Below are 25,809 nucleotides of genomic sequence, written 5' to 3' on the forward strand. Positions count from 1 at the left end.
ATGTATATAAGCCGTGTAATGATGATTAATGGTCTGTTCAGAAAGAATTGAAGAGGTGCATTGAATACAAGCAATAGTAATTGATGCCAATAGGTTAGTGGAAAGCCGGTGATGCCATTGTTCCAATGATCAGAGTAGGATAAGTAGATTTCGTAATAGTCCTTATGACGGTCAGTTGTTCTGCAGTATTGCTTAAACACTCCTTGGAGACAAGATTACACTGTGAAAATCCCAGCCACGTGCCGGCCTTTGGCCTGTGATGTGATGCAGCATAAATTGTATCCCGTAGGACTGCATGGAGATTCAGATATGACTATTCGGATCAGTCATTGCAATGTTATGACACTGAAGATTAGAAGGCGATAGAAATTTATTAATGTCATTTGCAATTGTACAATTAGCATAATACAATATTGAGCTGCAGAAGTTGCCCTGCATCTTACAAGTGGGCACAGTGTTTTTTGTTAAAGGTGATGGCATTTAGGCAGACCCTTGATCTTCATCCAAGTTGCTGATGATACAGATAGGGGATTGATGTATATAACTTCTGAAGACCAAGTTCTTCTTTTTATGTTGTCACTGTTTTTGTAATTTGTGTCTATTAATAGAATTTATTATTATTATTATTATTATTGTTGAAATCCTCATTATTAGGGTTGAGCAATCGGGATCGGATTCCGATCGTCAATCGAGTAAATTTCACGATCGCGATCGGAATTCCGACCCGATCTTTTCCAGCGGGATTGAGGTCTGAGATTATTTCAAGATTGGCTCAACCCTCAAGTGACTTTTCCCATAGAGAAGCATTTACTAGGGTTGAGAATCGTGATCGGAAAAGATCGGATCCCGATCGGCGATCGAGCAAATTTCAAGATCGGGATTGGCTGGAAAATGATCAGAAATCACATTTTGAAATCGATTCTGAAATCTCAAGATCAGCTCAACCCTACTCATTATTATTATTATTATTATTATTATTATTATTATTATTATTATTATCAGAATTCTTAATGATATGATTATGACTATCATTAATAATAATATGATTATAGTTCATTTATATTATGCATTTTTCATCACAATTGACAAGTGTATCTTCTTATCCGCAGACCTTCACAGCATGGTGTAATTCACATCTCCGAAAGGCTGGAACACAGATTGAGAATATCGATGAAGATTTCCGAGATGGCCTTAAACTCATGTTATTACTTGAAGTCATTTCAGGTAAGAATATTTATGTGTGACTCATATAGCTGTATACTTATGATATACGTGTAATATTTTGTCTAGTATGGACTAGTTCCCTTGTAATATGCTGTTGTCAGGATATGACAGATTCTGATCTCTAGTGGATCTGATAATAAATTTAAAAGAATTCCTGCACAACCCCACAATCCTTTGTGGTTTCCATTTTATTCCTTTTAGTACCACAGTGTGCAAACAGTATCTTAGTACATATGTATGAATACTTACCAACATTTGCATTGGTAATATAAGAATGTTTAAGCTCCACCCCAAGACTTTGGGATTGCCCCAGGGTTGGCTCTAAATGGAGTGGGACAGTGGCATCAGAATCAGAAAAAAGTTAGCGACTTAGCAATTAAGTGAGTGGGAGTGAGCAGTACTAACCACAATTGAACTATAGAATTGTGCATATATATATATATATATATATATATATATATATATATATATATATATATATATATATTACCTCCAGCCTGATCCTCATTACAAGCTATATACTGTAGGTTACAGATACCTGTTGAGAGTTATATGGTTTACGCCTCACATACTAAATATTTCTGTTTATAACTCTCCGCAGGGGAACGTTTACCCAAACCTGAACGAGGCAAAATGCGAGTTCACAAGATCTCCAACGTCAACAAAGCTCTGGACTTTATTGCCAGTAAAGGGGTAAAACTGGTGTCCATAGGTGCAGAAGGTGAGAGTTTATTATTGTACCTCCTATGATGCAAATTCTAAAACTTTTTTTTTGGCCGAACCGGTTCTTAGTACTGTACATCGGGACTGTGACACCTCATCCACAAATACATCAGATTCAGTCCTCCAACATGGCAGAAATAGGAGGCCTAGTATGGGATCTTCAATTGTGTCTCATATGTTGGTGGAGAAAATGCTCAGATATATATATATATAAATCTCTTATATTTAAGTTCCTTGTTGTCTCATAAGGTTTATGCTGTGTGTGGAACCCAGTCTATTAGAAAGAGCCAAGACCCCCAACAAAGAACAGCCCCAGTCCTTTCCTATATTTTACCTAGTTGGCCATTATTTAACATGGCCAATGGCCAGTCACATTATTCCCCAGCAATAATAGCTGATAACTAGAGTCTTTGATATCTGTCCAGCTCCAAGGGGATGTCTTTATAAGTTAAACAGAATTACATGGTAATATTTTATCTCGTGCAGGTTTCCAGAAGCTATAGCAAAGTTATCTGATAAGAAATTCCCCATGTTCTTAGCAACATGCTAACAATTACAGCATCTTGTAGAAGTGCAAAGTACATTCATTTTCAGTCCTACTTCTACTTCCTGCATGTTTATTTCAGTGTAAGAAGGGGAAAAAGCTGTGGTCGGATGGATACCCTATATACTCGAGTATAAGCCGACCCGAATATAAGCCGAGGCCCCTAATTTTACCAAAAAAAACAGGGAGAACTTATTGACACGAGTATAAGCCGAGGGGGGGAAATGCAGCAGCTACTGGAAAATTTCAAAAATTAAAATGGTCGGAGTTTTTGGGTGCAATAGTTGCTGGATGCTGGGATGGGGGAGGGGGTGTTTTGGTTGTCTGTCTGCCCCTTCCCTGAGCTTGAGGACTGCTTCCCCCCCCCCCACACTTGGAATTCGGCCTGGCTGAATATAGGGTATCTGCAGTGCTCCTATTAACCCCTTCCCGATGGAACAGGTGCAGAACACTGCAGATCCCCTATATTCAGTAGACCGGGCAGTTTCATACACAGGGATACCTAATGTGTATGTGTTTCACAGTCATTCTCTACTTTTATATGTATTCTAGGGAAAGGAGGAATTTACAACTTTTACTTAATTTTTTTTATCACATTTTTTGTAAAGCTTTTTTTTTTTCTCACTGTTTTATGGGAGATTCTATACTTTACTATTGCTGCTGGTCACAGACCCCTCCCCCCAAAAAAACTCGAGTATAAGCCGAGGGGGGCTTTTTCAGCACAAAAACTATGCTGAAAAATTCGGCTTATACTCGAGTATATATCTAAAATAAATGAAATTGTGCAGGATTTATTCAGAATATCCAAGAATCTGCAGCTCCTATGTGTCTTCAGGGCTACAGACTACAAACAAACCCTGTGTAGTCTGATCTAGCAGTCATTCCTTTTCTTCTGTTTATTTCAGACTTATTGAATTAACTTTATTAGTATGCTAATTCTCCAATCACATGACAATGGCACATCAAGTCGTTCCATTGTTAAAAGATGACAGGACTCGGAAATGGATTAAATCGGCCACAGCAGCCGTCTTTATTGATAAAATAATAAACATTAAATTCTCTTTAAAGTGCCAACAATTATAAAACGTATCCCAACTATAAACCCACCCTTAACACAACCTGTGTCTCTCTCCCCTATCCACCGAAGGAGGCCCGCAAAGCCCACAATATTATGGTCCTAATCGACCAGCACCGTATCCAGTAGCACCATAGCATCTTACCCCCAGCCGTTCCTCTAGCTCAGGGGCACCAATGTTCTCACTCCTTGGTGCTCAGCCTCCATTCCACTTAACCCAAATTTCCAATGAGACCTGACTGCCAAAAATGGCCTGGGGAGTCCAGCCCCTCCAACGCCCCCCCCCCCCCAACCCAACCATTTTCCATATCCCACCAGCTTCAGATTTCTGATGTAAATGGTAATAGTATGAGCTAGATTACAAGGCCTAATACATCTGCCCCATTGAGATCAAAGCTGAATTAGTCATGTACTTACAGAATATCATAAGGCAGCTTTACAATACTTATCTAATGCTATACCATCTTCTATCTCGTCTGATTGGAGTAGTCACTCACGTTTACTCCCAGTAAAAGGGATAGATGTGAGTGAAGTTCAGTAACTGCTGTGTACCGGGTCAATAACTTGTCACTATATAGTGGGTGTGTGTTTGTCATATATCAATATAGCAAGATAATAAAATTTTATGACCTAATAGAATTTTTTATATGATGTATCTGTGGTACATACAGTGATATTTTGACATAATAGCGTAGGCTTGACTTACACATAATGATTTTTTTGTTTGTTTGTTTCTTGTCGTATTGGATTCACAATGATTTATACACTGGGGTCCTGGTGAAATGTTAGAACACAATGCTATTTTCAATGACAAATCTCTTGTCTGTTAAAGGGGCTCTATCACTGGGAAAAGTCATTTTTAACTAATCACATCCTTGCATAGGCTTTAGAAAGTCTATTCCACTCCTACTTTTAGTATGTAAATTGCCTCAGTGGTTTTTGAATAAGTCTGTTTTTATTCATATGCTAATTAGACTGGTTCACGATGCATCGTGCACCCCCTTTGCTATTGTTTCCTATGGGTGTATACAGCACAGGCTGCTGCTGATGACTCAGCTTCCTGTTTGCACATACACATAGGAGATAATAGCAGAGACGAGTGCTGCTGGGAACTTCCTGTGCTGGCTGGAGGCTCATTAGCATACGAATAAAAAGGGCTTATTCAGAAACCCCTGAGGCAATCTACATACTAAAGATAAGTGTGGGATAGCATTTCTAAAGGCTATGCAAGGATGTGATTAGTTAAAAATGACTTTTCCCAATGATAGAGCCCCTTTAATAAGGTATACACAATATGAGTACAGCAAAGTAGTGTCCTGCACCACCTGGTTTTGGGACAATCCCTAAGCTAGTTGAGACATTTATTAGGTCTCGCTTGACCATTGCAATCCCCAGCTGCCCTATATACAGGCACCTATAGTTTGGATAGATGCAAATCTTATGTATGGGATAAATGCCTATCCGACAGCTGTTGTGCACTGAGCATACCATTGTACTGAAGATGTTGAATCCAACCTCAGGATGTTGAGGGTCCATCACAAGGGTATAAAAATGTACCAACTGGCAAACAACAAAAATCCAAGGTTTAATTTTTTGCAGTCCATCTATACTGATAAAACTTAAAATCTGTGGTAGTCCTCTCTACATAAACCCACAGTTCTCGCCCGATTTTGGTGAAATTTGGCACGCCCCCTCTCCACCCACAGAAGCAGAAGACTGTGCACGTTAAATCTCGCTAGCGTTCCCCGTCATGAGATTGGGGTCCTCGAAGTTAGGCCCTATACATATAATGAGGAAAGGTGAAAGTGCTGAGGGGAAAACAACAGTTGTGACTGACAGGGACGGATTATAGTGACGGCACCAAAGATTCGCTGCTAAAGGGGCCGCACCACCACACACAACACACAAACATTTCACAAACACCATATAAACATCACACAGATAGCACACATACACCAACCCACAAGCACAGCATCACACAAATACCGCAACACAAAACACAAACCCCAGACCACACATATCACAACACCACCCCATAAATACATGTACACCACACGCACATGCTCGCAAGGACCACGCACGCACACAGACACATTCAGATGGATGCACACTACGCACACGGACGAAAGGAGCATATTCGTACTCACACACAACTACCGCATACAAGGACACTTGCACTGTGCATGCACAAACACATGGATCACATGTGCACAGACACGCATACATATACATGGACCACACATGTGCATTCACACACGCATACATACACGCATACATACACATGGATCACACACGTGCACACACATACACGCATGCACTGACAAAACACGTCTGGTATCCTTAGTAGCTGCTTGCACACTGCAGTATTTTTCACAGACCTCTGGGCCATGGATTTGGCGGTTCCATAGTCGTCTTTGTTCACAAAGCTGTGAGTCTGCAGGTTCCATAGAAGTCTATGGAGCTGTAGAATCCACGGCCCAGAGACCCGTGAAGAATACTGTAGTGTGCAAGCAGCCTTACTGAGCAGCAATATTGGTCAGGCGAAAACTACCTCATAGTAAGGTTGTCATTATTGCTTACAATACAAGGAGCTCTCATCACTGAAGCTGCTGAGGTAAAGTGAAATCTGAACTCCTTCAGGTCATAGTAATACTGGGTGAGGGCTGCTCTGGATTTACTATTCATCCTATTACATCTCTTATTAGTGTCAGGTGAATACTAAAGGGTCATAGTTTATACTACATAATATGTATTGAATATGTAAAATCAATAAAAATGCTGGAAGTTAAAAAATAAAAGTTGTTGTTCACATCAATGTTACGATAAATTGGGTAAAATGCCAAAATAATAAAAATTTAAAGTGGGGAAAAAAAGATTTACTGTAGCGCTCAGAAAATGTCAATTTCAATGTGACACTGAAAATTTTACTTTAGCATAAGCAACAATTTAACATATTGTTCGCGAGCGAATCCGCAGGTATTCTATTAGTATTACATAAATTTACTATGGACAACACAAACTTTGGTAGAACAGTTTGTGTGGATGGACAAGCGGCAAGAAGTGTAAAATTTATCATTGTAGAGGAGCCATCATCTCTTTAGAGACAAGATGGTGATCTGTATTTTCTATGGTATGGAACTGTATTTTACCTGTATTGTATTATCTCTGTACGGTTGTGTCTGTTGGCGCAGATATTGTTTAGTTGGCGGCGGTAGTGATTACCTTAAAACGCACACAAACAATGGCCGCCCATTCTTTCCACAACATAGTAGTTCTATACCTGTTTTTCAGTAGCAGTTCAATTTGTAGTGGCAAGATGCCAGGTCTAATAGTTGGCTCTGCCACTAGACCAAGTAGACTCCTTGTCTGGAAAGAAAGACCCCTCTTTATATTCTTCCTCTACATGCAGCCATAAGTGTAGAACAGAGCCTCTTGTGAGGTGATGGCGGCTGTGACCTGGCTCAGACTATTCGTTGGACTGGGAGTAAACTACTAGGCCCAGAGGTGCAATAATATGGAGCCCATGTACAAATAGGATGCCCAGTTGACATGGAGGAATTTGGCACTAGTCTTGGGATGGATTCTGACTCAAAATAAGCTCCAGATTCTATCTGGAATCTTCATCTCCTTGTTTTCAGTGGGAGGCAGAGATAAATACAGACACTAAAAAAGTAAGTGTCCTGTTCATTCTTCCCATCTATTCAGCTGCAGAATCTGTGGTACAAGCCTCAAGCGGATTAGCATGGTTTCTGAAACTAATCCGCAAGTAAACCTGCTACAGAAAGCTATACTTCCAACTTCCCTAACAGGATGCAGAGAGTCGGAAAGTGGAGAGGAATCTGAGGCAGAAGACCACCTCAACTTCTTCTTCATGTTTCAACTTGTGAACAGACCCTTAAGACCCTGGAGAATCGTTTCTTAGATTTCTTTGCTTTACTCCATTCCTCTTACAAATGTATGACTAAATTGACAACTGGGTGCTAGGCCCGATTCACATCTGCGCTCGGTATTCCATTTGGGGAGTCTGCTTATGACCCCCCCGAAAGGAATACCAAAAGCATTAAAAAGCAGTGAGCAATAAAAGTATACGGACTCCATAGACTGTAATGGGGTCCATGTGTTTTCCACGCAATGTCTGCACGAGTCATGCAGAGACAAAAGTACTTCAAGCGCTACTTTTCTCTCCCTGTATTATTTATCAGGACACCGCGCAGAAAACACAGACCCCATTATAGTCTATGGGGTCCGTGTGCTTTTATTGTTCACTGCTTTTTAATGCGTTCGGTATTCCATTCGAGGTGTCCCCAAACAGACTCCTGGAACAGAATACCGAACGTAGATGTGAACCAGTCCTTATCAGTTGGTGGTTGTCTTTCACACTCAACATTGTCCAAACTGTGGACAAGGACGCAGCCTTTTGACAAGGGATTGGTGGACAAGGGATTCCGTTTTTTTTCAGAAATATTCAGGAGGAATAACAGAGGAACAGTACATTGCAGATTTCTGGGGAAAGATGCTTCAGAATTGTAATTTCACAAGGAAGCATTTACAAAAATAAAAAATACATCAAGAATGGAGCCAGGTCCTATTTAAAGAGACCCTGTTGGTAATGTCCTGGTGTGGGTCTTGGGAATAGTATGACCTTAAAGTTCAAGTCTAGTAAGCGGTCATTCTCTTTCAGTATCTCTTCTCAGGTTCTCCACATTTACTTACCCCTTTTTATTGTTTGCAGAAATTGTCGACGGCAACGCTAAAATGACCCTCGGAATGATTTGGACAATTATCCTCCGTTTTGCTATTCAAGACATTTCTGTTGAAGGTAATTTACCCCTTCCCCAATAAACTTGACGTTGCAGCTGCCAAACTGGCAAGGATTTAGCTATAGGAGGTGCAAGGTTTGTATTTGGGGTAGACTCTTTTGCTATATACTGTATTAAAACGCCAATTTTATGAATTGACAATTGTCCTAGTATACATTTAGCACTGGTGTTCAGAAGCTCCATAGCCTCTATACAGGATATAGTGTAGTTTTTAAAGACTGAAAAGATTTTATATGGACACCGCGGCAATGTTTTAGGCTAACTTAAAGGGGCTATCTGGTTCATTTTGTGTAATACTGCTGCTAGTGGGCCTATAAATATGACAAACCGCCACTCGCCTCTCCACCAGCCTCGGTTTCCAGCGCCGGCAGCTCTGTGACACCCAGACATTGGTAATCTATTGATAGTAATGTATTCTTGGTTTACTTGCCCCTCAGAAACATCTGCCAAAGAAGGGCTACTACTTTGGTGTCAGAGGAAGACTGCACCCTATAAGAATGTGAATATACAAAACTTCCACATCAGGTGAGTGACATTCAGAAGGGATATTTTAGATTACAGCATCAAAATTTAGAAGCGTTTTTCTGTCAGGTCTCATGCACACAACTGAATTGCTGACCTGGGGGAGGGGGGGGTCCAATTTTTTTAACGGAATACACTCGGATGACAACCAAGTGCCGTCTATCCTCCATTAACTTAATTGGGGGTTCTGTTCCCTCTCATCCAATAAATGTCAAGTTGAAATCTACGTTGTCCACTCCTTTCCTGTAGAAGATGAATCTCTGTCATCTGTTCTGTTCATGTAATATTATTATCTTATCAAGTATAATTCTTAGTGACCTACTTTGATGTTTCTATTACAGCTGGAAGGATGGCCTTGGTTTCTGCGCGCTTATCCATAGGCATCGTCCAGAGCTTATCGACTACGGCAAGTTACGGAAGGTAGATAGAGAATTAATGACATAAATGAAGTGCACTTGGAATGTATTTTAAATACTGAGATACACGAAACACATGGGGTATAGAGTTCCTTCTGACTTAAAGGGGTTCTCTGCATATGTGCAAGTCCTGCATTGAACAGGGTGGAGGTGCAGGGTGTCTGATCGGCACTGATTTGATATATGACATGCCCCTGTGAAAAAAGTATTGGAAACTTATTTATTTAGGACACCTTCCTTTTAAATCCTCCACGACATTTAATATGTAATGTATTTGTGAATGATCTCTGCTGGATTGCGAAAAATTATTTCTAGAAAACTTTGAAAATTCTGTATATTGTGTTTCTAGGATGATCCCTACACAAACCTGAACACTGCATTTGATGTTGCAGAAAGGTTCCTGGACATTCCTAAGATGTTGGATGCTGAAGGTAAATCTCTCTATATTATTCTACAATATAAAAAAATTACAAGAATCATCGTTTTCTGCAGGAAAAAAAACAGCATATCTTCTTTTTCTTGCTCACTCTCAATCTCTTTGCACCTCCTGCCTTCTGAGTATGACAACACTGAGTATGTTACATTTATAAGACATTGTCCAGCACAGGTACCATTGAATAAGGTTTCCTTAGCCCACCAGTGAGGGTTGTATAAGGGGTGTTATTGGTGTCTGATACTCTGGAAGGGCCAGCATGAATAGTCTCACATGTAAATGCAGAACTGTCTCTTTCTCTATGATATGCTAACAGGATAGGTTGGCATCTAAGCCCCACTTACTATATGAATGGCCAATAAAAGTTTAATAAAACCAGTAGATTGTACTATTACTGCTATGTGTCACCAATATTTTGGGCTTAAACCTATGCACTTGACATTTGCAGATGTGTGCACCATACAGCAGTCACTGTCTGTAGCAGCTTTAATATATCACAGAAGCCAGGGTCTCTTAGGGCTACACAGGGGCGTATTGGTGGATTTTGGTTCTGATTGTGATGCGGGAAACCACCTCACAATAGGGCCAAAATGCGCCTGCCATGACTGTCGCAGCTTCCCGCTCCAGAGTAGGCCCAAATGAATGGGCCTAGTCCGGAGGGTGCTGCCGCGAGACGGTCACCGGGGCTGAATCAGCCGCAGAATCCGCCTGAAGAAAGAGCAACTCACTTCTTTTTTCTGTGAGCGACAACATGCTGCTCACGTACAAAAGTAAGCTAGCGGTCTACATAGACCTCCATTGTGAAGGGGCGAATTCTGACGTGGAATCAGCGCCAAAATCCGCCCCCATGTGAACGAGCCCTACAAGAGAGTCTCCCACCACTAAAATCTACTGTAAATCACTTACATGCTGTTTTAGGGGATGCTGGTGTTGTTGCGTGTCCCTTTGGCTATGGCACATGACATATCCAGTTTGGAGTGGTCGCTGAATGATCTTGGCTAGTTGTTTGTTAGCGTATCACTAGCATATTGGCGATTGCATTTGTTTTAGTGCTCAGTGGTATATATTGTGTCCTGGGGATTCCACAGTCTGTGCCTCATTCAGGATGGACACTACTGAGCACAAGGGCTGTTTGGCATATTTCGCTTATACACAGGAATCCTTAGGTCCTACCAGTCTGACCCAAAGATCCAAGAGGACTTCAGGTTGTTCATAACAAATATTTGGTGATTCCAGTGGACATTACTTTCAGTGGCTAGAAGAACAGCATTTACTTTGAGGTCCCTTTAAGTCAGTTATGGTGCTAGCCGTGGACTAGTAGTCGTTCCCTATTCCATAATGTTACCAATAATTCTTATCCCCTATCCACATTCCCAGCTTACAGGGATATGTAATATGATATATTAAGAGATCTGTCATGTTCTTTTTCATTATTACTATGATATTTTCCTTGCATTACTTTTTTAACACAGTAAAGGTAACAGGTTTGCAATGAAATGTATATAGTAACCTATAGCTTAGGATAGGTAGAAGAATAAGTTGTGGTTTTATCACTGATGGTATAGTCCTAAATATCTAAATGGGGAAAGGGATCTTGTATCACAATTATCGAATTTGTTTTGTATTTTTAGCCCAGTCATATGACTTGATATACATTTAATGTGTTGACATCTAAGCTTGCAATTGAATTTTACATACAATACTACAGGTTATCTGCCCACTGGATTCTCAGGATGAACACACATGAGATTAACAGCATGTCTCATAAATGTATTTTTGTGCTTCAGGATTCAGTACAGGAAATGAGCAGTATCTGCATCATTTCTGGACAGTGTGAACATGAAACACCTGGCTAACCCCGTCCCATACAATTGAATGCATGTCTTTTTATGTGGAGTGTGTCATGCATATTTCATCTTTTCTTTAGTGCAGTGAATACAAATGTTTGCATTGATTGATAGATTGATAAAAAAAAAAATCAACCACACAAATGCTTACATCTGATAAACAAGCATTTCACCCAAAAATATAAAAAAAACTCCAGAAATCCTGGAGTTTTCCTCTTGTGTGGAGCCTTTTGGCCTAGTTCACACGGGGCAAAGGGGGCGTATTTCAGTCCTGATTTTGACGCGGGAAGCTGCGTCAAAATTGGAAACAAAATATGCTTGCCATGACAAAATGAATGGGCCACGACAAAATGAATGGGCCTAGTCCAGAGGGTGCTGCCGCGAGATGGACACCGCAGCTCAATGAGCCGCAGAACCCACCTGAAGAAAGGGCAGCTCGCTTCACCATTGTGAGGGGACGGATTATGATGTGGATTCCGTGCCATAATCCGCCCCCTCTGTGCCCATGTGAACGAGCCCTTAATTATCTGCTCAAATAACCTCTAATTAGGCCTTCCTCCCCCAATTATAACCATATAAGAATTGCTGAGGATCTTAGCTGAGGCCATGCTCTAAAGAGGGGGGAGAAGTGCTCAATTCTCCTGCAGCGCCCCCACAGAGGAAACAGAGTATTACATGGTACCCATTGAAATAAATGTGGTGTCAATGTGACAAATGGATATACTGCATCCTTCAGTGAGGTCCCAAAAAATGAACCTTCTTACAAGCCTCCTTTATATATTACTGGGTTAAACAATCCATCTTTGTATTTCTGGAGTACCGTTTGGTGGCAAAAAACCAAATGGTTGGGATTAGCATGTTATGAGGGGTCTTACTCAGGGGTGCACACACTGAATGGTAAACAAAAAACAACATTACAAGGTCCCGGATGCCATTACATTGCTTATAATAGTTTCCCCCACTTTTTCTCTTTCTTATAAATCTATATTGATGCACATTTTTCAGGTAGATGAATGTCCTTGTCAGCTATGACAGATAGGATCTGTGAAAAGTTTGGTAAAAACCTGTACAGGTTGAATGGAATAAAACAGAGAGGACCTCACACAAGAGGACAACGTACAGGCTCACATTTTGGGTTACAACATACAGGCTCACATTTTGGGTTACAAGTGAACCCAACTGAATGCACCTTTGGAAAACAGCTATTCCGCTCAAATCCCCCCATAGACATAGGATGAAGTGAATACACCACTGCTACTCGCCTCTCCAATCTATATCCCATGAGATAAATGGATTGGGCATGTTGAAACTTTACACGTCCAATCCATTCTATCTGCCATAGTAGAAGTGGATCCCCCAGACATACAAGACAGCTGACCGCTTTCACAAAACATTCCTTCTGTTTATGTGTGTACAGTGTTAACCCATCATATGCCTGTCCAAGTAATATCAGATATCCACAAGGTGATGTATTGGAAAAGCTGAGGAAAGGGTAAATGTTCCATTCACAATCCCAGTTTACATCTGTACATCATATATGTCATTGTCTTACATTTGATTGTGTTTCCATCTCATTTACTGAATCAACATGCTTTAACCCTTTTCTTGACAGACATTGTTGGGACAGCTCGCCCCGATGAGAAGGCCATCATGACCTACGTTTCTAGCTTCTATCACGCCTTTTCAGGAGCTCAGAAGGTATCCCAGGGTTCCAGTATCTCTCCAATCAGCACCTTGTTCCTGTCGCTAATGTGCAAATCTTTCTCCCTTTCTCTGTTTTAGCACCGGGATATCCTTCCTTTGTTTCTTAGGGTTGTTCAGGCTAGTCACTAAGCATCAATGCTCTTTCTTTCAGTACATTGTAGTTGTCTTTATCTCTCTGTAGCTACATCTAAACACTTCATTTTAGTATACGAGTTAGCCATTGACAAGCAGGGCTGGCCCTAAAGCATATACCTACAGAAACCTCAGTATTACTTCTATAGCATTATTCAGATATTGTATAGCTTTGCTATTGGATTACTTTTATTTATGGAGATGTTATTTAGGCCCTGTATGTTGATATTATATAAGCTCTCTATGGTCGCTTTTGCTTGAAGTATAGTATAATATTTGAAGGTGTGTTTGGTAGCAGTACTGTATAGAATTAGTATTTAAAGGGGACCTTTCACTACCTCTACCAATTCAATTTCTTATTGTCTGTTAATAGGTGCCACTCCACTGAATTCCAACACAGTTGGAATTTTTTTCTAGCCCCCACCATTCCTGAGCAACAAGAGTAGTTAATTTTGGTGTCTGATGTGCTATTTCAGCTCTGTCAGGGGGGCAGTGTCAGGCAGGGGGTGTGACTCAGAGCTCCAGTCAGAGGCAGCCAGTGTCACATCTCAGAATATAACCCCTTGTCTGCTCCTGTCTGACACCGCCCTCCTAACAGCACAGAGACTACATGGCCTATCAGGCACCAAAACTAACAGCACTGATTGCTCAGGAACAGCTGTGAGCTAGAAAAAAAAATCCAACTGTGCCAGAATCAGGGGTTTCTTCCAGGATATTTAAAAAATGGGCAATGTATAGAAACCGTTTAAAATAATCACTATACATAATACATTGGAGAGGGAAGGGGGCACCAACAGAAGTAACCGTCCAATGTAAGGGCGCAACTTATCATAATGGAATGAAAATAAAATGAGAAAATAAGAATTTTAATGGGGTTCTCTGGTGTAAGGTAAAGTATATAACTGATATAGGCTTCTGTGGCTGAAGTATAGATCAGTAACAGCCACTCTGCTATAGTTATTCATTTGCTTATTAGCATTTTAGAACATTTTAAAGGTAGTTTGTCATGTCCAAAATGTCCCCCAAACTAATAACTTTTCCATTTAGGAGCCACCTTAGTGGGATCAGAATCCTTTGTGGGCACAAACAGATAAAGCAATGCAGAAATTTTAATCTTAAGGATATACCAAACAGCCTGCAAGTACACCGGGGACAGGCCTAATGATTTACTTACAGAAAGGTGCAAGTGCTTAGGCACTGTTTAGTGATTTGGAAGGCATTTTAGACCTGATAGATTCCCATTAACAATATCAGGGCACATGATGTATTAGTTTTGGGCTTCACAAATGCCTTATTCAGTCTTACTGACCTTTATTTAGCAGGGATTGTTGACCAGATTTTACCATATATATCCTATCAACATTCTGCATTGTTACAGGTGCTTTTGTTATTTCTAGTGATACAGAAAATAGATTGAAAGTGGAGCTTTGTATTTGTGGATTATATTGTAAATCACTTTTATGAGCCATTTATAGCGTAATAAAATGTTACAAATGGATACACAGGATTCTATTAAATAGATCCATGCAGCCCCTTGTATTCATGCTGCATAGAATTGATAGGACCAAAATCCCTTGACACATGAAAAGGCATATATTATTATTATTATTATTATTATTATTATTATTATTATTATTATTATCCTGCAAAATATCACTGTTTTAACACTTGGCCAATAGGCAAAGCATTGGTTTTTAAGCAAATCTTTAGGTTGAGAGATCATATGCTTCTTACCACTCCATGCATATCATACTACAGCTTCTATGGCTGCAACCATGGAACCGGCCACTTTTTGTGGTGGCAATAGAGGTTGTACATTTGTACAGTAAAGTATATGTGTATTTTTAAGATGGAAGCTTTATCTCTACTGCATTCATTACTTTTACTTTAATTTAATCGGTATGAATACACTTTGTGACACTGGACAATATCAAAGCCAAAAAAAACAACCTATTGCAGTATCGTTTAAGGGGCACTAGGTGGCGATAAGGATGGATTACTGTGCAGTGTAATTTGTGCTTTACTTTGGGCAGGAATATTAGGAAGAGGAAGTGTTGAAAATTACCGTATTTTTCGGACTATAAGACGCACTGGACTATAAGACGCACCTAGGTTTTAGAGGAGGAAAATAGGGAAAAAAAATTTTGAAGCAAAAAATGGTAAAATATTTAATATATGGGAGTTGTAGTTTTGCAACAGCTGCAAGGCCACATTGACAGGTGACCCTGCAGCTGTACGGGGATGTATAGGGCGGTTTTTTTTGCGGGGCCAGAAGTACTTTTTAGTTATACCATTTTGGGGAATATCTATTTCTTAGATCACCTTTTATTGAAAAAAAAACCGGTGGTTTATGATATATGATTTTCTACTTTTATATATATATTCTAGGGACAGGAGGTGATTTAGAACTTTTATTTATTTCATATTTTTATTATATATTTTTAAAGCTTTTTTTTTTTTTTTTTTTTTTACTATTTTATTCCCCCCGGGGGCTTGAACCTGCGGTCACTTGATTGCAAGTCCCATAGACGGCAATACAACTGTATTGCCGTCTATGGGACATTCTGTCTATTAGTATTACGGCTGGTCATAGAGACCAGCCGCAATACTAATACAGCAGTGACAGGCCCGGGAGCCTCATTAGGCTCCCGGCTGTCACCCGAACAGGTCGGCTCCTGCGATATCGTCGCGCAGGAGCCGGCCTGCAACTTTACAGGTACGGGGCCGGTGGGGACCGGCCCCGGGGGAGAAGAGGCCGCTGATACTGACCCGGCATCCGCTGTACTAGAGAGGCGGATGCCGGGGAGGGATAGACGCCGGGGCCTGAGACATCGCTGCACTCCTCTGCCCTGCATGAAGCCAGCGGCGGGGGGACGGAGGAGCGGAATAGAAGCATCACTCCTCCCGCTGCTGGCTTCATGCAGGGCACAGGAGCGCAGCGATGTCGCAGGCCCCGGCACCTGTAATAGCGTCTATCACTTGCCGGCTTCCGCCTCTCTATTACAGCGGATGCCAGGTGCCACATTCGGCCTATAAGACTCACCCTTCTTTTCCCCCCAAATTTGGGGGAAAAAAAGTGCGTCTTATAGTCCGAAAAATACGGTATATTTTTTTCTCTAGAATATGATCCTATTAGGAGATAAAAAGAAATACTTACAGCATTTTTCTTGGTATATATACAGTTTTAGTATGTTTACATACATGAAACTGTATCACAAAGCATCTGAGCAAAGTGAGCACATCCACTGCAAGCACAGTATTTTGGTACATGAGAATCAATGTACATAACCAAATCTGGACTCCTATTACTTGCATCACATCCTCAATAAATATATATATATATATATATATATAATATATATATATTAATTTTATATTATTCTGCTCTACGTCGCATTGAAAGCTTTATTTTAGCCATGTCAATCCTGGCTTTTACTAGACCATTTAACTTTTCTGTCAGTTTCCTATCACGGCATCAATCCATTACGTGTAAGTAGCACTATTTGGGCATTGCTAAGGTCTTACAAGATCTGAGGTCCAAGCTCTAATGTATATACACCAAATTCTCATTGCTCCACCTGTGTGCCCCATATAGTAATAATGCTTCCCAGTTTGCCCTCGATAGCAATAATGCACCTAAAGTAATAAAGCTCTGTCAGAACAATACTGTCCCAATAGTAACAATGCTCTCTGTGCCTACATTAGTAGTAGTAGACACCATCGTGTCCCCAATAATAATTCATCCCGACCATGTCCCAATAGTAATCACCAGCATGCACCCAGTAGTAATAATGCCCTTGATCTGAGGATGAACGTTAGAGCCTTAGGCTAGATTGCCATCAGCAGAGAGAAAAGTCCTACATGGAGACATTATAATGTATGGGGTCCACGGGTAGCGGACAGGCTCTCTATCTGTGGCGTCCCCATATGGACCCGAACAACAGAGGGATGAACATTAGTCTGAACCCAACGTTACAGACACCAGTACAGTTGATGACAATGTCAGTTCACATTCAAGGCTTAGGACAAACGTCCCGGGGCCTATACTCCTGGCCATAAGCATTATAGAATTCTGATCCTGTGTCATATTCTCCTAAGACAAAGCACAGGTCTGAGGGCAATTCCCAAATTTCTGCCTTTAAAAAATCTGTTATTTGTTTTGTATGACGTCTGTTGGGACTTTGATGGCAGAGTGATCCTGGTACTAACAATATACAGTATTAGGAATTTGTTGGACAATCTCTTCCCACATCAGAAATCTCTAGATGGGACCTCCCATAGTCAGCTGTTACCACTGAGGACACACAAGTACTTGAAGTGGAAATTAACTATTGCATGGTTTCCACTTTTTTCAATCTACCATATAAACTCTATTATAACTCAATAGCGATCAGCCTGGATTCGACCACTTGTGTGCACTTGGTTCAGCCAGGTGTGCACAGTAAGCCAGTACCACACACCTATTACTTGGAAAGTCAACAGGTCTGATCTTCTCATCCCTTAACATTAACACACACACCCATGCACATAAGATGACCACCTTGTGTCCCCAAATTCAGAGGTTTTGACTTTTTGTTTTCTAGAATACTGAGCATTGGAGCCTCACAAGACCCCGAACCTTCATGAGCTCAGTGTAGAGTATAGTCACTATCAGGCCCTAACAATTGTATATATCCCCCTATCGATTATGCCAAATTATTTCTGCTAAAAAACAAATACCAGTTTGTTTACAGCGTCCATTAAGTATTGTCACCCATTAAACCTTTTGTGTCATTTGCCAATGTCTACACCAGTTTGTTTTTTTCTAGGAACCTTATTCACACTCCTTTTTGATTGTACGTTGTATTGTAGCCTGCATAAATGTCTTTGTCCTATGTACATATGTAACACTTCAATAGACAGAGCTGCTCAACCAACACACACTAAGTATAACCAGTAAGTGGTTGTGTATGTTTATTAGACTCCTACATTATATACATGGTCATCACAGTCTGTATACTTGATAGGGCAGAGTTCCCTGTAACCTATTTTGTGCTCAGAGCTTTAGTGTAGCATGTTTTATTACTATTCATTTACATTGCCATTGGACAGAAGGGGGTAAAGGTAACAGGTAAGGCAAATACTAGTGCAAGTCCTGCATGACTGAAGGAACAGCAAAGACAGAAGTCATGCAGTGCCCCCTTAGGGCTCGTTCACACGGGGCAAGAGAGGGCGGATTTTGACGCCGAATCCACCTCAAAATCCGCCCCCTCACAATAGAGGTCTATGTAGACCGCTAGCGTCCTTTTTTCCATGAGCGGTAACAAACTGATAAAGAGAAGCGAGCTGTCCTTTCTTTAGGCGGATTCCGCGGCTAATTCAGCCCCGGTGTCCGGCTCGCAGCAGCACCCTCCGGACTAGGTCCTACTCCAGAGCTTCCCTTGTCAAAATCAGGACCAAAATACGCGGTCACAACCCCCGTGTGAACTATCCCTTAGGACTTGCATTAGTATCTGTTTTATCTGAAGTGTTCCCACTACTTTACCCCCCACACTAAAGCTCAGGGCATAAAACTGTTCCCTGTAACATATCAAGCGCTGGTATCAGGACTGTAGTGATCATGTATGTAATGTCTAATAAACAGAGCTAAACATTTTATGGTTACTGCCTTGCTGTAAGCTACTACTCCATCTTTGTGCCAGTTTTTCTGGAGTTTCCCTTTAAAAGAAGTCAAACTTTTATGTTCCTTCTGTATAGCCATATATAAAAATCTCCACATAAAATTATTCTTAGAAACCTTACCATTTGCTACAGGAGTGTCCTTGCCATGCGGAGCCATGAACATAATAGAGGCTATAGTATTGTACCAGCGTACTGCGAAGGGTCTTTTTACAAGGCATCTGTAGTGTAGTAAAACCTATAATGTTCAGTATATTGCATCATGTCTTGCATCATATTTTTCTGCAAAGTGAGGATGGGATTCGTTAGAATTCCATCTACTTTGCTGTGACTGTAAAAGGCCGCAGGCAAACCACAGTGTTTCCGCCACGCGGGGCCCCAGCCTAAGTCAGCCTATGACCAGTGATACAGTATAGCAGCTGGTATTCTCGTGATGAGTTAGCAGAACAAACATTGACATTAGATTGACCGTAGGCAAGATATATTTATCTACAGATGGTTGGCAGTTAGGGTTGAGCCGATCTTGCAATTTCAGGATCGATTTTAAAATCCAATTTCCGATCATTTTCCAGCCGATCGCGATCGTGAAATTTGCTCGATCGCCAATTGGGATCCGATCTTTCCCGATCACTTAACCCCAATTGTATATTATATATACAGTACAGTGGGGTTGAGCCGATCTTGAGATTTCAAAATCCGATTTTCGATTAATTTTCCAGCCGATCCCGATTGCAATCGTGAAATTTGCTCAATCGCTGATCGGGATCTGATCTTTCCTGATCCCAATCGCTCAACCCTATTGGCAGTATATGTTAGGAGCACCTGATCTTAATCTCAGTGACCACCATAGACACCAGTGATGGCACATTTCACCAAATTAAAGTTGGCCATGTAACTGAATGCCCTGTACTCCTGCATGCTTGAATCGACCAAGTGTGACATTGACTGTGTTGTCAATGAGTAAAATGAAGTAAGCCTATTCCCGATATCAGCAATTTATTTCCCATGACAGCAGAGGGTCGGGTATGTTGTCATCACCCAATACCCAAATATCAATTGTCAGGGGAACAGTATGCTCACCCCCACAGGTTTGGCCAACGTTGCTTACATGTATAGACGCCTTTATCTGGATTTACCAACACTCTGTGAATATATATCTTCTGTTTTAGCTCAGCTTTACACTATAGAGGCAAAAAAATATAAAACTGTGTTTTTAATAGTTACCTTTTTTGTGTGATTTAGCAATATAAATATGTTTTTGTATAACTTTGTCGCTGCTGTCTTTGTTTTATGATGGCCGGGTGCAAGCATATTTTATTGGCTTGTTGTAGACAGATAGTAACCTGATCTATCACACAAATGTACTGTATACCCCACCAGTAAAGGGTCTGCACTGCACCCCTCTTGTACAGTATGACTTATATTCTCTCGGTCATTCCTGCAGTGCATGCTGGGAACCCTTCCCCATTTATAACCCTGCTCTCCTCATTCCATGTGACTGTTCTTGCACTTTGCTCTTTGCTTCTCTTTATCCTTTCAAACCTCTTCTTTTCCTTTCCTGTACAGATATTATAGGGACGCTAAGGCCGGATATGAAGGCTTTAATGACCTATGTGTCATGTTATTACCATGCCTTCTCAGGTGCTCAGAAGGTGAGATATAACAATAAAACTGACTATGCACAAATTTGCATCCTCACAAAAGGACCTTATGTCTTGTCTCAAGGAGCGAATGCAAAGGTGCTTTACACCTCTCTATATAATGGTGCATATGTGCCCTACCTCATTGTTCTCATGACATTTAAGTGTTAAATGTGTGCCACCTACCCATTGAATGGGCATGTACACGTGTTATTCATCTATATCAGAGGTGGCAATTTGTGACTCTCCACATAGCTACTAGTCCCAGTATTCCTGATTTGTTTTATTTATTTTTTTATATAAACTACTACAATCTGACCAGCGTCTTCTATCTACGAAAAGCTTCCATTAAAGTATTATTTGGCCTAGCAAGGCAGACTGGGACTACATGCTAGCTCATGTTTTACATTGCTCATATAATGAAGGGTTTATCCAGGAACACATAAAAAAAAAAAAAAAAATCATGGCCATTTCTGACATAAGAGTCATATGGAGGACACTTGCTAATCTGACACATATAAGCAAATATGCTGTGGATATCTGGACTGTGATGTCCGTAAACTATCTTTAGTACTGGTCCACTACTTATTCCGCAGAAGATTGATCCTGGTCTCCTTGATTGATATGGCATTGCTTGGATACATTGACACTTGGCTGCTGGCCGTCCCATCACACCACGCCATGTAAATGGTAGAACACTCCAATTTCAGTAAAGAAGTCACCATGTAAGCGTAGCCTCTGCAGCCAGCACTATTATTTTATCATCTGCAGGGGCTTACATTGCTAAACACCTTCTCATGACTCTTATGGCAGGTTATGAACGTCAATGAATTAGAAAACCAATTTAATAATGTAGGACGTGCCATGGGTTATATTTTATAGATGTACTACTGGAAAACACCTTTATTCCTCTGTGGTTATAAAATGTATCATTTCAGATTTATTTAATTTGGTATATCCTATTTATTACTGCGTATGAGGCATATTACAATGACTAGGACTCTTACCAAGCCCTTGTTATATTGTGACCTGGTCTCCACAATGACTCTTCCCCTTTCTTCCTGCTCTTGTTCATTCCATATTTCCTGCTGCTTCCAATCAGCTATTCCTTATCTATATGTTACTTACTGTAGAAATGAAACCTTCACCTTTGGTACTTTGTACAGCCGTCTGCACTGAGAGTCCGCTCATTAAACACAGGACCATGTCCTCCTTCCACCGCCTTTTAGAATACCTCTTGGCGGTGGCTGAATGGTAAAGGCAGTCTACCCACCTCTGTCTTTGAAGTGCCCCCATGGGGCCACTACTAACACACATTTGGATTTGGTTTAGAGAGCTTTTACACCAGCTCAGGAGCGAGGTGATGCTCAGTTAGGGGGTGGCAAGGAGAAGGGACCACCCCCAAAAACTTGGCTGCTGTACTGTGCACAATGCCTACCAATGGCGTCTGAATTTTTATTCCAATTCCACCATTTTTATGCCAATTTTATTCCAGCTAGAACACCAGTTTTCGTGAGTGGTCCTTTCCACTTGCCACTCAGTGCCGTCCGCTAATGCTCTGTGTGACACCTCCGTCCTGAGCTGAAGTCTCAATCAAATCCAAAGGTATGTTCCATATAACAACTTGGAACAGTTTAATAATAATTTGGGAGGTAGGAGACTCCCTTTATATGGACTTAAGAAAGAAGTCCAATCTGCAGGCAGCATGTTACATATCCGGAGAAGCGGAGCAAATTGGTATCTTGTTTTGCAGGTAAAGATTCAGTATTACTCTGCTTATTGTGGGCTGAGGAGTCCAGTGGGTGGTCTTAATCAGTTACCCACCCACTGGACTCCTAAAACCAGAATTAGCATACATTAAAATGAATAAATGACAATGTATATTGAAGCTTTACACCAAACTGCTGCTCCTGCTCTATAACATGCTGCTTGTCCCTGATTTCCTATGAATAGGGGCTCTCCATGTGCTGTTATCTGTCTTTTGTTACCCTTTACAATCTAACTATTTAGTTACTAGTTTAGTTTACCAGGATTCTATATGCTCATGAGATATACCAGTTCCTTTTCCACAATTTATAACAACCGTAACCCCTGTTTATGCATTTTAAACCGAGCGGTTGTCACATCCCTGCCCTGAATACTGACACCGCTGAATAGTAACGTAATCTCATTTAAGGTATGCAAGTCAAATTTCTTGTACCGTTGCTTGGATTTCATGTTAGAATGTGTTTGCATACTTTATCAGCTTCTATTATAATAATGTGAATGGTGGTGTATTTTAGGTGATAGTTGCTAAGCAACTGCAGTGACTTTGTAAAATAAGCACACCTACTAAAAAACACAAGACTTTGATTTGGGGTCACACCCTAGTACACAGTACATGAGAGAGAACTTCCGAGTTCCTCTTCTGTTCAGTTATTTATTTTTCTTTTATAAATTCTTTATTTATAACCATCAAAACAAATAAGCACACAATACAAAATCCCAAAGCGAGCCCCAAACAGCAAGGGCCAAAAAACGAACACCTAAAATAAATGAGCATAGTGATAATGCAGCACAGTAAAGCGTATCGGTAGAGCCGACGCATAGTGGTTGTAGCATGGCTAAGAAAGAAAGAAGGGGGAGCATGAGGAAGGGTAGCAAAACAACAAACAGGAGGTAAAAAAAGGTGGGGTAGAGACCATAAACCAGGAGCTCCTAGCAACTATTCCAGGGAAACGGGACCTATCAAGTAGGATTCAACTTGAAAGAATATCCAAGTAGTCCAGGCATCAGTGCAAGACTCGTGTGTCTTGAAGAGATGCAGTGAGATCCTCCATTCCCTGGATGTCTTCCACCCCACCGACCCAATGGAGGAGGGAAGGTGAAATCGGCGACTTCCAGAGAGCAAGAATCCATGCTCTGGTGGCATTCACCATGTTTCGTAAAGTGGATTTACAGTAAGCGCGGAGGAAGTAGTCCGAGAGGTGGAGTAGGAAGAAAGGCCGTTGGGGTTAATGGAGGAGAGTCCATGTCATACTGGGACTCTGCAAGGATAGAGAGCGAAAAGAAAAACTAAAAAAAAAAAAGTGAGGAAAGGAAGAAACACAGAAGAGCACAGAGCTAGTCCTGGTCAAAGCTAAGTGCTTTGGGAAAACCCACTTAAGCAGGTCTCGGAGGCACACCGCAGTACGAATGCTGTTTGAACATAGCCTTATAAATCTCAGCTTGAGTGTTGTCTAGTAAGAGCTGCAGCCTGGTGGAATTCAGCTGTCTCGTATATTAAGGTGGGCGTCAGTACCTAAGAACAGCATATAGCTGTGTTATCAGAGAATTGGCTCTGCGAGGAGCTTGTTCTTCATAGTGTTATGTTTTTAGGATTTTAAATATTTAGATGACATGGTTAAAGTAGGAGACAGATCTTCAATGTTTCGAGATTACATCATGAGTCAGGATTCCATACATTTCCTTACCAAAGATACTTAGTTTGCACTAGCACCAACAAATAATAATGTGCAGGAGGAGAATATACGTAATATATTTACATTATATCTCCTTTTAGGATTTTAGAAGCTATAAAGCCACCTAGTAAAGGGCCTCATGGCCGTCTCTTGCTGCCATACAGATTCCATCTAGTGTTGTAGGTACAGAGAAATTCTCTTCTAGAAGCAATGCTTTCTAGGAGTCCTGAAGTAGCTTATGTTATCCTTCTTTGCACAGTTCAGAGGCCTAGACGGATCAACTTCACTTCAGTTCTACCAGATAGTGAAAAGTACCATGAAAGGCCACTTTATTAGAGATATTCCTCTAGTTGGACATTGGACCTCTGTTGACCTTTAGAATTACAGCATTTTCCTGTGGACCCAGGGTGTGCCATGTAACCATTCCCCAAAACACTATTAGGCTAAGGTCCAACGTCCATGGAAACCATGGTCGCTTTATTTTATGCTGTAATCCAGGGTTACATGTTTAATGTCTATTCAAAGAAGGATCGATAAAAGGGCAGGAGTCTCTAATAAAATGGCCATTTGTGCATCTTCTGTCAGTTGATAAGGGTGACCTTTGCAGTACATGGACCTCCATTTACTATACAGTGACTGGGATTCATAGTGTACAATGGACATATAGTAGAATATATCATCGTGGCACCAGATAGACCTGTAATTCTACCAGTTGCCTCCAGTACGGTACAGTCTGGTAATACATAATCCTATAGCGCTGGACGTAATAGGAGATAATCCATTCTAAGATCTATATTGGAATTTTTGCTAGCTAATATCTTTCTGGAGGATTTATTTCTGTTTGTTTTTTCATAGCGCCTCTGTGTCTGTCCTGTAATTCTGGATTTTATAAAAGGTGGAACTTAAAGGAATCATTTTCTGTAAATGTAAAACCATAATATGTAGACTATAGAAGTTGAATGGTTTATTAAGGCCCTCGGTGGATTGCGACACTGAATTGTGAAGATGTCCAAATATTCGGGAGCGATGGAGACCTTTCCCATGCCTTATAAGATGAGGAGCTGTCACTAGTCTTCTCCTTTGTTTGACAAGTTCATGACTTTATACTGAACAGTAGAGATGAGCGAACACTGTTCGGATCAGCCGATCCGAACAGCACGCACCCATAGAAATGAATGGAAGCACCTGTGACGCCGGCCGGATGCCGGCAAAGTCAGCGTCACAGGTGCTTCCATTCATTTCTATGGGTGCGTGCTGTTCGGATCAGCTGATCCGAACAGTGTTTGCTCATCTCTAATCATAACCCAGTGACTAACTCCCTCCTTCTCAACAGCACTGCTATGAGGTTGGTCTCTAGGGATCGGGGGTGATCCCGTCAATCAGATATCAAATTAATAGGTGACAATTGTTGTCTGCTGGAAGGGTCTGTAAGGCTAGGTTCACACCAACATCTTCTCCATTGCTCATGAAAATAAGAGCTATGGCTGAACAGTCATATGACTGATACTAGCAGCGTCTGATGGATCCCACTGACACTAAAAGGAGCTATCAAGTTTCCAACATGGTGTCTAAAAGACCGTAGCATTTTTGACAGAATCTACTACAGACATTCTTAGATTGAGAATTTGTTA

General features: G+C 40.9%; 1 protein-coding gene across 6 annotated transcripts in view; it reads left to right on the plus strand.

Moving 5' to 3' along the window:
• The window catches only part of ACTN1 (actinin alpha 1), a 91,051-nt gene that overhangs the window by 32,574 nt on the left and 32,668 nt on the right, over positions 1-25,809 (plus strand). For 3 of the 6 annotated variants that reach the window (XM_075282969.1, XM_075282970.1, XM_075282971.1), the window contains exons 2-8: positions 1,110-1,224; positions 1,826-1,945; positions 8,299-8,385; positions 8,824-8,911; positions 9,250-9,328; positions 9,674-9,755; positions 13,217-13,302. In XM_075282969.1, the coding sequence (XP_075139070.1) occupies positions 1,110-1,224; positions 1,826-1,945; positions 8,299-8,385; positions 8,824-8,911; positions 9,250-9,328; positions 9,674-9,755; positions 13,217-13,302 (657 nt within the window). Of the gene's footprint in view, positions 1-1,109; positions 1,225-1,825; positions 1,946-8,298; positions 8,386-8,823; positions 8,912-9,249; positions 9,329-9,673; positions 9,756-13,216; positions 13,303-20,664; positions 20,751-25,809 lie in introns of all 6 variants that reach the window. The other 3 variants (XM_075282972.1, XM_075282973.1, XM_075282974.1) reach the window with 1 other exon arrangement.

The sequence above is a fragment of the Leptodactylus fuscus genome, chromosome 7, assembly GCF_031893055.1.
Source record: "Leptodactylus fuscus isolate aLepFus1 chromosome 7, aLepFus1.hap2, whole genome shotgun sequence".
Classification (NCBI taxonomy): domain Eukaryota; kingdom Metazoa; phylum Chordata; class Amphibia; order Anura; family Leptodactylidae; genus Leptodactylus; species Leptodactylus fuscus.